This window comes from Arachis ipaensis, chromosome B6 (assembly GCF_059453495.1).
Source record: "Arachis ipaensis isolate K30076 ecotype BB chromosome B6, ASM5945349v1, whole genome shotgun sequence".
In the NCBI taxonomy this organism is placed as follows: Eukaryota; Viridiplantae; Streptophyta; class Magnoliopsida; order Fabales; family Fabaceae; genus Arachis; species Arachis ipaensis.
In genome coordinates this window covers 143,092,414-143,105,388 of record NC_142441.1, presented here as the reverse complement: position 1 = coordinate 143,105,388, position 12,975 = coordinate 143,092,414, and the positions used below count along the sequence as shown (strand labels likewise).

Here is a 12,975-nt window from a genome sequence, read left to right as displayed (position 1 = left end):
AGAATATTAATATAACGAATATAAAAATAATTTAAAAAAAGATATTGTTTAAAGAATAATAACAAATAAATCTCTAACCAATTTGAATTTATTTAGAGACAATTAGGTTTGTGTTCATTTCTGATTGTCCACCTTGACAACATAAGGACCGCCTCAGCAAACATAACGTGATAGCTCGGCCATGTAATCTGACACATCATTGTTTTCTGTCAGGACTTAACGAAAAAATACCTACATAGACCGTGTTGTGTCACGAAAATAAAAGATAGAGACCAAAGTGAAACGTTTATTTTGAGAAATCGCATTATCATTCTAAAAAATGAATAAAGACTGTAGCTTACTCCAAAATTAAATATCAATGTTTATCCAAGGGTAGGAGTGGCGTGACTTTGTTTGGGTGAGAATGAAAAGCATCATTATATGAGAAAGAAGAGAGAAATTAAGGTTTGTAAACTAACATATATATTATTTATTAAGTACAACTTTGAGGATTGGATCTATAAATATAACTGTAATATTCGCAATTCAATATTATTAGAGTATAAATTAGATCGAATTTGATTATCATGCGAATAAGATTATATTTGCAAATTGCAAATCAAATATAGATAAATACTGCAAATTTGCGAATTGAAATTATCTGATCCATAAATATCCGTAGATGAAGGTGGAGTGTTGTGATAAAAATTGTTGCGGATCTCATTGAAGATAAGATAAAACAAAGAAGAGTGAAAATATGAGATGATAATAAACAATGTTATTAAATTAAAAAAATTGTCAAATAATATGATTTTTCTTTTAGTTATATTTTTTAAATCCTCTCAAAATTTTATAACTATCGTATCAATTGTTATAATAATTATTAGAGAGTAAATTCTTCTAAATCCAAATTCATGATCAAATGCAAATACCCAAACAAGAGATATGACATAAATGACCCAAAACTCACTAAGAAGACATGGCTTTTGACAAGAAAACAAGATCACAAACACAAAACATGAAAAGTAATTCAAATTAAAAGAAAAAACAAAGACAGACAAATAAATGACATAAACTAAACCCCACCATCATCCTACTACTAATCATCCAACTTGTACGCTAAATTGTGCTTCACAAGACAATCCCTGAGACCATCAACAAGTTGGTGAAGAGCTTCATTTTGTTTCTCAAGCAAACACAGTTCACACTCCATTTGTACTAGTTTCAAAACAATCCTCTTCTTACCACCGCCATTGGAATGCATAGATGGTACAGCAACCACACTAATAGGACTTCCATGGTGGGATCTCTCACGCATTTTCCTAATTAAGTAATTCATCCATTCATTATGAGCGTCAAACCAGTTATTGAATCCTTTGTATGAATAACCAGGATACTCAATCACCTGGTTACTAGCTTCTTCCCATGAATTATACATCCCTGGAACTCTTCCACGAAACACAACATAATATTGGAAGGGCTCTTGAATGATCATCTTTCTGGATACAAAGTTAATCATTCTCTTTTTTTTTTTTTTTTCGTGTTAAAATACACAACCAATCGGGATTATATAGTGGAGTAATATGTTCTAGAAGATGCACTTTCAAAAGCATACAAATTTTATTCAAATAAAAAATATTCGAGATCTAATTTATAAAAAAAATAAATTAGAATACTAATGAATTATAACTCAAATAGCATAATCTTTTCATCAGGACGGAGTTACATTATAGCAAAAGGGGATAATGCTCCCTAATTTAATTTTTTACATGTAAATTATATGTAAATTTCAGTTTAACTCCTTAAAATTTTATTTTAGTCTTATTTTATTATATAAATATTTTTGGCTCCCTCTAATCTTTCATCTAGCTCCGCCCCTGCTTTTTATACTCGTGTAGAGATCGCGAGTTATCGGTCGAGTTTCTTTATCTTTGGTAACAAAAAAAAATTAGAATTATAATGTTGGAACAACTATATTAAGTATATACTAAAATCAATTATAAAAATAAGTTATTAATATAAAATATACATTAAAAATGAGTTAAATAATATTTATATTTATATATAAATACATAATATTTAATTTTAGTGTATAAATAATATTTTTAATTTTGAAAATATATTAAATTAAAGAACATATAAATAAATGGTTCAAATCGATGTTGACCGTGGGAATAATGTAACACGTATAATAATGTGATACTTTGTGAGAGTGATAAATCTGTTACCATATTAGTGATGTTACAATTAAGTGACATTAATGAGTCAACCATACATCGGTATTTGGTATCACGTGACAAACACATTAAACAATAAAAAATATTATCTATACATAAAAATCAATCACTTAAAATTTAAAATTAGATATTATATATTTATATATAAATATATATTATTTAATTTATTTTTAATATATATTTTATACTAACAAATAATTTTAATTACTGATTTTGACATAAATCTAACATAATTCATATTAGGTGTATATCAAAAATTAATTATTAAATTAATTATTTATATAAAATATATATTAAAATATAAATTATATATTAAAAACAAATTAAATAATATATATACTTATACACAAATATTTAATAATTAATTTTTTATATATACATAATATTTTTATAATTAATAATAAAAGATTTGAAAAAGATAATAAAGCTGCATTCAATTATTTTCAAATATTAGGTCAACACAATTTAATTACCCGGCTCAAAATTTAATTTCAAATAAAAGGAGTTAGAAATTATTAACTCCCTAATTACACATGAGAGTGAAAATGAAATAATCTAATGGAGTAATTAATTAGTAAATGTAGTCCAAAAATTCCTCCAGCCTTTTGTTTTGGAGTATTAGGATTGAGAACGTGAGATTGAGATTTAGTATTGTGTTTAGTAATTAGAGACTAAAACTAAAATTTTAGTTTTGATATATAAAATATCAATCTCTTTAATGCCTCTAAAAAACTAAAAACACAGGAGATTGAAAATTTAGAAAACGGTGACTGAAATTTTAATAATATTTTATTTTCAAAATATCCTCTTTTAACTTTTTAATATCCAACTGAATGGCTTTCCCTTTTCCAAACACACAGAACAAAACAAAACAAAGCTGGACTGGGCAAGACAGTCAGCAAGCTCTCCTTCTCCGATAACGACACAGTAATGCCTCTGTTTCCTCCTCTTCTCAGTCAAACCGTCGTCCGCTTCTCAGGTGCGTTGTTGTCTTCTTCCACTACAAGGGAGGCGCAAAATACTAGCAGTTTTTTTCTTGATTAGCGGCCGCCACAAAATCAAAGGCCGTCGGTTCACCGAACCGCCATGGTTATGGGCGTCGGCATTAGGTTTGGCGGCGGTTTTCAGCAACCGCCGGTATAACTGCTGTTAAATCAACATTTCGCAGCAATCATTGAAAAAACCACCGCCAAATGCAAGTGACACGATTTTCGGCATGTTTACTGACGGTTCTAAAACCGCCGCTATTTACTTACACGTTTTCAACTGGACGTGTGTTTTGTGACGGTTTTAACACCGCCACAAAACGGGAGTAAGGATTTGAGCACAGTTACCGGCAGTTGCAAACCGCTGCAATATGGTACAGATTATGCAAACTTCGAGACACTTTTCGGCGGTTTAAAACCGCCGCTAAATTAAGAAAAATTAAAATAAAAGAAAATTTGGGTTTTTCTAAAAAAAATTGTACAATTTTTTTAGAATATTAAAGAACTATTTTTTTGCGTTTTTTATTTTTTATTATTTTAAGAGTTAATATTTTCAACCTTAGAATCTAAACTTGTATCAAAACCAAAAAAATTATCTACAAAACAAAATAATATATTCTTGAAAGTATGAAGAAAACAAATCTCTTGCAAAGAGTTGCATAGTCTAATTAAAAAAAAAGTGTGCTTCAAACCAAAATATCTCCAATCCTAATACACTATTCTTCACTCTATCAATCGACGGAACTTATCCCTACAGCGATTTCTGGTGGGAGCTCCTCACCCTGCTGTTGATACAGATAAATCAGAGCACTCTTCATCGCCTGCCTCTTTTTCTTCTCTACTGCTGCCTCATCCTCCATCACCTTCCTCTTCAACTTCTCGCCTTCCAGCTCTGCCTGCAGTTCTAGCAGCTTCCTCTGGGTCTCCTCTACTTGGACTCCGTTGACCGTCACATGTGAATTCAGACCGAAGAGTTGACTAGGAGTCGGCCCGGAACCCACACCACGTACTCTACCCGGTCTTTCTTTTCCGAAAACCTGAGCAATGGAATCATTTGGAGACAACACTTTAGAAGACTCATCCTGTTGCCCTATCTCCTCAATTCTTTCCTACAGACACAAATTAGCAAATACAATCATTTTGATCATGGGTCCATCTCATGTCAAGAACACGCCAAACAGGATAATTAACTGTATCACTTTCATCACAGTAAAATAACACACAAATATGAATGAAAAAATTGGTCTCAAAAGTTATTTATATAAAACAACCAAAATAGATTATCGATCAATTTTTAAAAGTAGTACTTACAACAATTGCTCTTGCTTTATCATTGATATAGGAGCCATGTCTTTTTTGTGCACTGTGATCCATAACTCTCCTCTACCGACTCTCCTCCCTTGTTGTTCCGACTGTGACAACAAAGTTTATGCCATTACCGTATTCCACACAATCAAGGAAACTTAAGAAACAGATATAGTCCAAAGAGTGACTAAAGAAGTAAAGTACCTCTTCTTCCATCCACCGCGCGAAGCTTTTCGAACCGCCAGTATGGGTATATGGTTGTTTTGATCGATTAATCGCGTTTTTCCTGCACTTTTTCTATTGTGTACCAATGATATACTAGATTACCTTTGTCTCAGCTTTGGCGCGATAGTCAAGGAACCATCTCCAATGCTCTCGATCAATTCCTGGTGGACGGTAATCAATATTTTGTTCAGTCGTGAATGTTGGATCGTAAAAATCACTATACAACCTCATCCTTATTTCCTTCCAAGACTTCCCCATACTTTTTAGAATTTTCTTGATAGTTCCTTCACTATCTTCATCAAAGTGAAAAATTTGCTATACAGATAATACAATTTGTTAATAATGGAAAAAATAAGTAAATTTAGTTTAACAAGGATATATACTTTTACCTTGACACATTCGTTATAAACATTGCCTTTAGTGGTAATATTACGTCAACTTTTCTCACATATAGGAAAATTTTCATAGTCAAATCCCAGCAGACCAAGCACGACACTCAACAATCCAGCTTCGTCTCTGATTGCTTGCTTTGTGTTGTTGAATCCTTCTACCGTTAGGCCGTTCCATCGCCTCCCTCACGCTTAGTTTTGCCGGCTTGATTGTGCCGTCAGAATCTGAAAAAAAAAATACTACCTTATTCTTGTATCCGTTGTGGACAGCATGCAAGAAAATTAATATATAACATCATAATATTAACAGAATACCTTATAATACGCTTAACAAAAGAAGCATGATGGATCACACGAGCATAAAACATGCATATATTGGAATAGAATTGGAATACTTAAAAAAAATTAAAAACATAAGGAACTGACTTCTAATATGTAAAGGAAATAATAAGTATAAATCTGAAATTTATTTCAAATGTCGGAGACAAAATTAAATTAATTTAACAATTCAGAAGTTTTTAAAATATTTTGATTTTTTTAGAATACACTTTAGCCAATTAAAAAATAGAAAACAAGAAATAAAAAACATGACTCAGATTAAGAATGGGTTTGATGCTCTTCTCATAGTTGGAACTTAGAAGATTAATATATAATGGAGTCTAAATCATGTTGAACAAAGAAAAATAATTAAATATGTCACCGATGATCTTAACCGTCCAAAACTCTGTAGTCTTTCGTCCTTTGCGACTCTGAGCTCCAGAAGCATCAATGAGGTCATCAACTTCTTCCTCAAGAGAATCTACCTCATTTGTATTAGCACCCAAGTTTACGTGGCCTGGCAGCGAGTTCTGGGTACTATCTGTGCTCATCTGTGGAGCAGGCCTTCGTTCGCTGTGCGGTGGACGGAACGGGCATGAAGTTGCAGGTACACTATCACCAGTGGCCGGGGGAATTCGAGAGTCATCGTGGTGGGAAGCCAAAGCCGCATTCGCTCCCGTTTGAGGTTGCTGAACTCCTGGTCCCAATTTTGCCTTTTTTGTGTAACGACCCGGAGTGGGCAATACATGTTTTCAAGCAATTGGCAATAGATGTTCCATTAGAATGTGGCAGTCATGACTGTTTAAGCCTAACAGCTTGCACTGTTTTAAATCAACACAGTGAGAGATGTTGCTAGAGTACCCGTCTGAAAAGACCACATTATTGATGGTCCTCAGAAAGACATCCTTCTATGGATTGGACAAGGTAAAGACTGCAGAGGGATACTTTCCACCTTCAAGTGGCCACATATCATGCCTGATTCCCATCAACTAGAGATGTTTTCGAGCTTTTAGGTGGTCTTTAGATTTACCACTGTCGTTCAACATGGTGAAAACAATGTTGTCGCACACATTCTTCTCAATGTGCATTACGTCCAGGTTGTGACGTAATTCGTTGTTCTCCCAGTATGGGAGATCAAAGAATATACTCCTCTTTTCCAGGGAGACTCGTCTTGCACCACGGTCTGCTGTCCGCACTTTCTTTTACCGCCCACCGCTTGCACCTTGTCATGTGAGACGTGCACACCCTCCAACTGCTTCAAGATATCCCAGCCAGTCAATGTGACAAGTGGGGGTCTATCCTCTACATGGCCATCAAATCTACTCCGGTCCTATCTATATCTGTGATCATGATTCATGAAGCGACGATGACCCATGAAACACCATTTCTGATTGAAGGTGGGTCGCTTAGTCTCAGCGTCTAGATTTCACGTGGGGAAAGCTCTCCCACCACACGTATTCCAGCCAGATAAATTGCCCAAGCCAGGAAAATTGCTGATAGTCCACAGCAACGCAGCATGCATCTTGAAGGTTTTCTTCTCACTAGCATCGTATGTATCAACACCGGCACACAACTGTTTCAACTCATCGATCAGGGGCTGTAGGTAGACATCTATGTCATTGCCAGGCATTTTAGGACCGGGAATAATCATGGAGAGAATATAGTTGGTTTGTTTCATGCAAATCCAGGGGGTAAGTTGTATGGAATAAGAATCACTGGCCATATTGAGTACTTTGAACTCATGTTTCCAAAAGAATTGAAGCAATCACTGGCCAAGGCTAAGCGAACACTGCGCGGATTGCCAGAAAAGTCAGTATATCTCCTGTCAAATGATTCCAGGCCTTGCCATCCCTGGGATGCCTCAAAGGACCGTCAGGGTTAGTTCATCTTTTGTGCCACAACATGTCCATGGATGTCTTGCTAGACATGAAAATTTGCTGCAACTGTGGAATCAGAGGAAAGTAACGGAGAACCTTCGCCGCTTGAGGTTTCCCATTCTTCTTGACGACGATGTTGATCATTACCAAAAAATTCTTCTGGGTCTTTTGCTTCCACCTGGATGCTCCACACCATTTGCATCTAGACAGGTCTTGGTCCTCACTCAGGTATAGCATGCAGTCATTTAGACATACATTTATCTTCTTGTACTCAATACCGAGCTTTCCTATAATTCTCTTGGCATCGTGCAAGGTCTGCAGAATCTTTGCATGCTCAAAGGCATCCCTCAATAGCTCTAGAATCAAATTGAAAGCCTTGTCGCTCACTCCGCACATGCACTTTATACGGTACAGCCTCCCCAAGAAAGATAGGTTCGAGAATCTTGAGCATCCCAGATATAATTCCTACTCGCCATCCTTAAGCAAGTCATGAAAGGCATGAGCCTCGCGGCTAGGTTCGTCAGATAAGTACGGCAGTCCCTCTGCAACGTCTCCGACATGCTCATTCATTGAGTCTTCATCATCACCCTACAGTCCTGAGAAGTTGAATGCCTCGTAGACCATGTCACGCATTTGATATCCTGAGATTCCAGTGGGTTCTAGTTCTTCTCTACCGCTGGAGCTCTCATCTACAATCCTCTCACCGTGATGTAACCAAAAAGTATAGTTAGGGGGAAAGGGTTTCATCAAAAGATGATCATATGCATCCTCTCTAGTTTGGAAAAATCGGAACCCACACCTCATACATGTGTATCATCCCATCGGATGATGCATTGGCAAATGCAAAATCAAGGAATCTATTCAAACCATCCCTATATTCTGCATTATCTCGTAGCTTTGTAATCTAGCTCTTATCGATGTCTAATTTAATGAAATAGCACAAACAAATAAATAACAGTAAACAAAGACATAAACCTAAAAAAACTAAAAAAAATGGGCTATGTGTCAGGAGAACTAATAACATTTTATCACAATTATGAGATGGGAGAGTAATATACGAGTAATATTCGACGATTTATTGCAAGCAAAACCATGTAGGGGGCAACAGAATAACTTAAAACAGAAACATAAACAAAGTTACTTGCATCCCGGATAACATGTAGCACATGAAAGGTATTGGGTGGTTGCTTACTCATTGTAGAATTCTGTGCTTTCTAAAAAATTACTAGGAGAAAGAATTGCTGGGTCCAAGTCCAAAAAATGAAAAGATAAAGAAAAAGATTCTTTAAAAAATGAAAAAGAAAATAGGAGTGAAAGTTAGATTTAAAAAATAATTAATAAAAAATATAACTAAATAATCATAATGGATAGAGAATATAATCCTGAAATTATAGATATATATAATATTTTAGATATGCTTATATAAAATATTTGAATGTAGTTTCCCTGTCATGTCCTCTATCATAGAGGTATAAATAATTGGTTCAACAAAAGAGAACATAAAAAATAAGAATAAAAAAAGCAGCTCACGAAGAGTGAGACGCAAAAAAAGGGACTGAAAAAAGCAAATAGCAATTCAGCACTAGAGTAGCATGAATGACATCAAGAGAATCATGACCAATCAGTCCATTGTCACAGTAAGCATAGTAACAACCAAACAACAGTACTTAGCATAAAATGAACCAAATTGGTTAGGAGTAGAATAGCACCACAATGGTAGCAGCATAACAATTGGTAAGCAACACATCAGTAACAACTCAGCATTGTGAGGAACATAAGTGTGCAATTAATAAATGAACACCAAAGATAAGAAATCAGCATCATGAGAAAGTGGTCCAATAGCAATAGCAAATAAGCAGTAGGAGAATAAGCACAATGACCAGAAAATAGCAACAATTAGCATCAGAATGAGCAAGTAATTCCCCTAACACAATGACCAGAAAATGGCAACCAAAATGCTTGATATCATCATGGTCATTGATTTTAATTTAAACGAGTATTATTAACTGATTGTTAATATAAAAGCATAGTCACCATAAAAATGGCAAAGTTAAATATGCAATTAAGATTTTAATTGAACTTACAGAACTTTTACCTTTGACAAGTCTACCAAAAATTCAGGCAGAGGTCCTTCCAACTCGTTATTAGATAAATCCCTGAAACATGTGAGAATAAATTTATTGGTAAAAATGACATACTTCAACTTATTAACACAATAGCACATAATTAATTAGCCACAATCATATATTATCACTGCTTAGAAGTATTCTAGTTCGGTGACATATGAGAATGATGTATTTATCTTCCCTCTCAGTCTGCTTGAGCTCAGATTCCTATATATAATTCATAATATAATTCGGCAACTACCCCATACAATTAAGTTGAAATAAATTGCAAGATAAAAATGAACATGATGATGATGATGCATACCAGAAGCTAGCAATGGCTTAATTAAAAATACATTTATTACTTTTGACATGTAATGCATACTAAAGTAGCATGAATGACATCAAGAGAATCATGATCAATCAGTCCATTGTCACAGTAAGCATAGTAGCAACCAAACATAGGTCCTAAGTCCCTTTTGTTTAATGAAATATATACTTTATGATAATGTGTGTGGATATATAAAGAATTAATTAAAGACAAGGAATGCCTTAGACTTAGATATTTCAAAAGTAATATGTGTAAGCTAGGCATGTAATTAATAAGACTTGTGTCTTACGTTGTCAAAATAAAGTCACAAACATTCAACATGGAGAGTGGCAAAGCATACAACCCAAGATAGCTGTAAACGAGCTTGATGGTTCAAGATAAATTATTGCTCGGTGGCGGATCTTTTCTTTGTCAATGGGGCTATTCCTAACATGTTTTATAAAAGAATCGGCACTAAAAGAATAAAATTAATTCAGTTGATTAAAATCTTACACTCCCGAGTCCCAACTTAGTTTTAGTGTTCAACTTTCACTTTCTCTGTGCACTCAAATTTTTTTTAATTAATTTCAATCATGAAATCTTAGACTAATAAGCTAGAATGGGTTTTGACAAATTAAATATTTTGCTGATTTATTCATTCAAATTATAATCTCATATTCTCGTCATTATTAATTACCACCTTATTGTGCGACACCTAGTGATAGCATCACATTGTGATTTTCACTGTCAACACCGTAGAATTTTCCTATATGAAATTGACAAAGCAGAGTTGAAGGTCCCATAATATTATAATAAGAGTCTTTTGGGTCATTGCATAGTGCATACAAGCATGTTTACCAGTTACACTGAAACTCTAGATATCCACTTCTACACTAATTTATCATATAAGACTAAAGGGTTGGAACTGCAAATACTACAATCTTATGAAATTATAAACATCGAAAAAGATAACAAATAAAGTAAACATGGAAACAGCCGATAACCTTAAAAGTAGTACAAATTAAAGAATAAACAACATCAATTAACCATATTTAACAGAAGATATAGACAAAATCTTTTTCAAAATTCTGAACTAAGAATGAAAATAAAAAGGAAAGATCAAAGTGTCAGAACTAACCAGTGACAAGGGAGAGGCCGTGATAGCTCAGAATGGCACACGGTGGAGGATGGTGTAACAGTTTCACGCATAACCAAGGTGATGTGAGACTTCGACGCCGGAGGGAGAAGCACGGATGGCAGCTACGCGACTTGACAACCCAAACAGAGGTGCAGGGTGGAGCAGATCTTAGGGATTTCGCATACCCTGCACGAGGGAGTATGGGTTTCAGGAACTGTGGATGACGCAAAGGCTCGACGGCGGCTAGAGGACGATGGATTGGCAGCAATGACGCAGTAGAGCAGCGACGGCAGTGTTCGCGCACTTATAAGGACTGTTCGCGGCTTTCTGCAAATTTGGGGAGGAATCAATTAAAATTTATAAGATAAAAAGGGGTAAAAGAGAAATTGAGTTATGAGTAGATCCTCACCTAGCGGCGTTTCACTAAGCAATTGCCGCTGATGTTGCGGCACATGAAGGGATCCTTCTTCCGCAGCCTTGTTTTGCAGCGGCAAGGTGAAAGGCCCCCAAATTTTTGCCGCTATTCTCCGTTCCTGTTGTAGAATTCTCGTTACCGTCACGTCGTGTCCTCCTCTCGTCTCAGTCACGCCGCAATTCTCGTCCCTCAGTAATGCCTTTTTTCGGGTTCTTCAGCCTACCACAAGCTATGCGTCCCACAAAATCACAATCTGGCACTTTAATGTTACTACCACTATGAAGTAACGATGATATTGTAATCTATTCTCTCACCGTTAAAATTTGTTCTTTCTTTAATTAATAATCGACTAATTTACTTTCACTTTAAATTAATTTTTGAGAGTTTATTTGATTTATTTTTATTATGTAGGTGAAAAACATTCAATAGATGGGTGCCAAATTATGGAAAACATTCAACAACGGATGCAACTGAAAGGCGAGCCTAACAGTAACGGCAAAGCTCGCGGATTGGAGTGAAATTGCGGCTTCTTCAAGCTCAGGGGAGAGATTGAGATGAGAGAGAAAAAGAGAGAGAACAGAAATGGAAAAAGGGAAAAAGGGGATGGGTGGTTAGGTAGGGTTTTGTTTTTATTTTTTTAATTAGTAAAGACATTTTAGTAATTTCACTTATTTAAGTCTTTTATTTTATCTTAAGTCAAATAAGATATTGAAACATAATTCAGTCTTAACATTTTACACCAAACACAATAAAAAAAATTCAATTTAATCTCTATCTCTCAATCTCTGTCTCTCATTATTCTCTGTCGCTCTTCTAAATGCTACCAAAGTACCAATAGACATGAAAATGATACTAACTATATTTAAAACCCTGTGAAAAATAGAAGTAAACTTTCATAAAATATGTTGAATAGATAAATAGAAATTTTCTCCTTTGTAGTCACTATTAAAAAAATAGTCACTACAAGAAATACAACGAATACCATCGAATTTACTGTCGGATTTAGCGACGGACATTACCGATGAATTCAGCGGCAGATTTTCCAACAGTTACGAGTAAAAATTCGTCCCTCGAATCAATTACTGTCTGATTTAAAAATTTTGCCGCTAAATCCGACGGTAAATAGAAGTGCGAAAATTGATTTTATTAGCGCTGAGTTTACCATCGAATTTACTATCGAAAAATTCTAACAGTAACAAGATTTAGTGAAATGCGTCGTTTAGGCAACGACGATACCTTACTGTCAGATTTTTCTGCCAGTAAATTCGACGGTAAATTTGGGATAAAATTCAAACGTAAAACCATTCTCCCTCACTTCTGCAAACTCTCTCTCTCTCTCTCTCTCTCTCTCTCTCTCTCTCTCTCTCTCTCTCTCTCTCTCTTCTCTTCTCTCTTTCATCTCTTTCCCTCTGATCCATTAAAAAAGGTTGCACCGTCACCACTTGGAGCTGTCATCGCTGCCGGTAAGCCACATTATCATTGTAGATCAGCATGCCATCGTCACTGCTGCTGGAATCTCCGTGGAAAGCATCTACCGTGCCACCGCTACTGGTGTTCATTGCTATTGATCGGAGGTCGTCGCCCTGTCGCTATCACCGTAGTTGAGGTCCACCGCACCAAGGTAAGGTGGTTGTCATTTTTTCTTTTGGTTGTTTGTTATGTTACTAAACCCTAAGTCCACCATGGTAGGT

The 12,975-nt window shown here is 35.3% G+C and overlaps 1 protein-coding gene across 1 annotated transcript; it reads right to left on the bottom strand.

The window, feature by feature from the left end:
• Positions 1-3,933: 3,933 nt before the first annotated feature.
• LOC107605205 (uncharacterized) lies at positions 3,934-11,137 on the bottom strand. The gene is made up of 3 exons (XM_021105080.2): positions 10,870-11,137; positions 9,412-9,472; positions 3,934-4,311 (listed from the first exon to the last, which is right to left on the bottom strand). The coding sequence occupies exons 1-3, from the start codon at positions 10,938-10,940 to the stop codon at positions 3,934-3,936; spliced, it is 510 nt and encodes a 169-aa protein (XP_020960739.1). The 5' UTR covers positions 10,941-11,137.
• Between the last annotated feature and the right edge of the window lie 1,838 nt (positions 11,138-12,975).

Bases quoted from the DNA above. Each gene is read 5' to 3' on its own strand.
- LOC107605205 (XM_021105080.2), bottom strand. From the start codon at position 10,940: ATGCGTGAAACTGTTACACCATCCTCCACCGTGTGCCATTCTGAGCTA. The intron at 9,473-10,869 runs GTTAGTTCTGAC...CACATGTTTCAG, and splicing joins CGGCCTCTCCCTTGTCACTG to GGATTTATCTAATAACGAGT. The intron at 4,312-9,411 runs GTAAAAGTTCTG...TTGTGTCTGTAG, and splicing joins TTTTGGTAGACTTGTCAAAG to GAAAGAATTGAGGAGATAGG.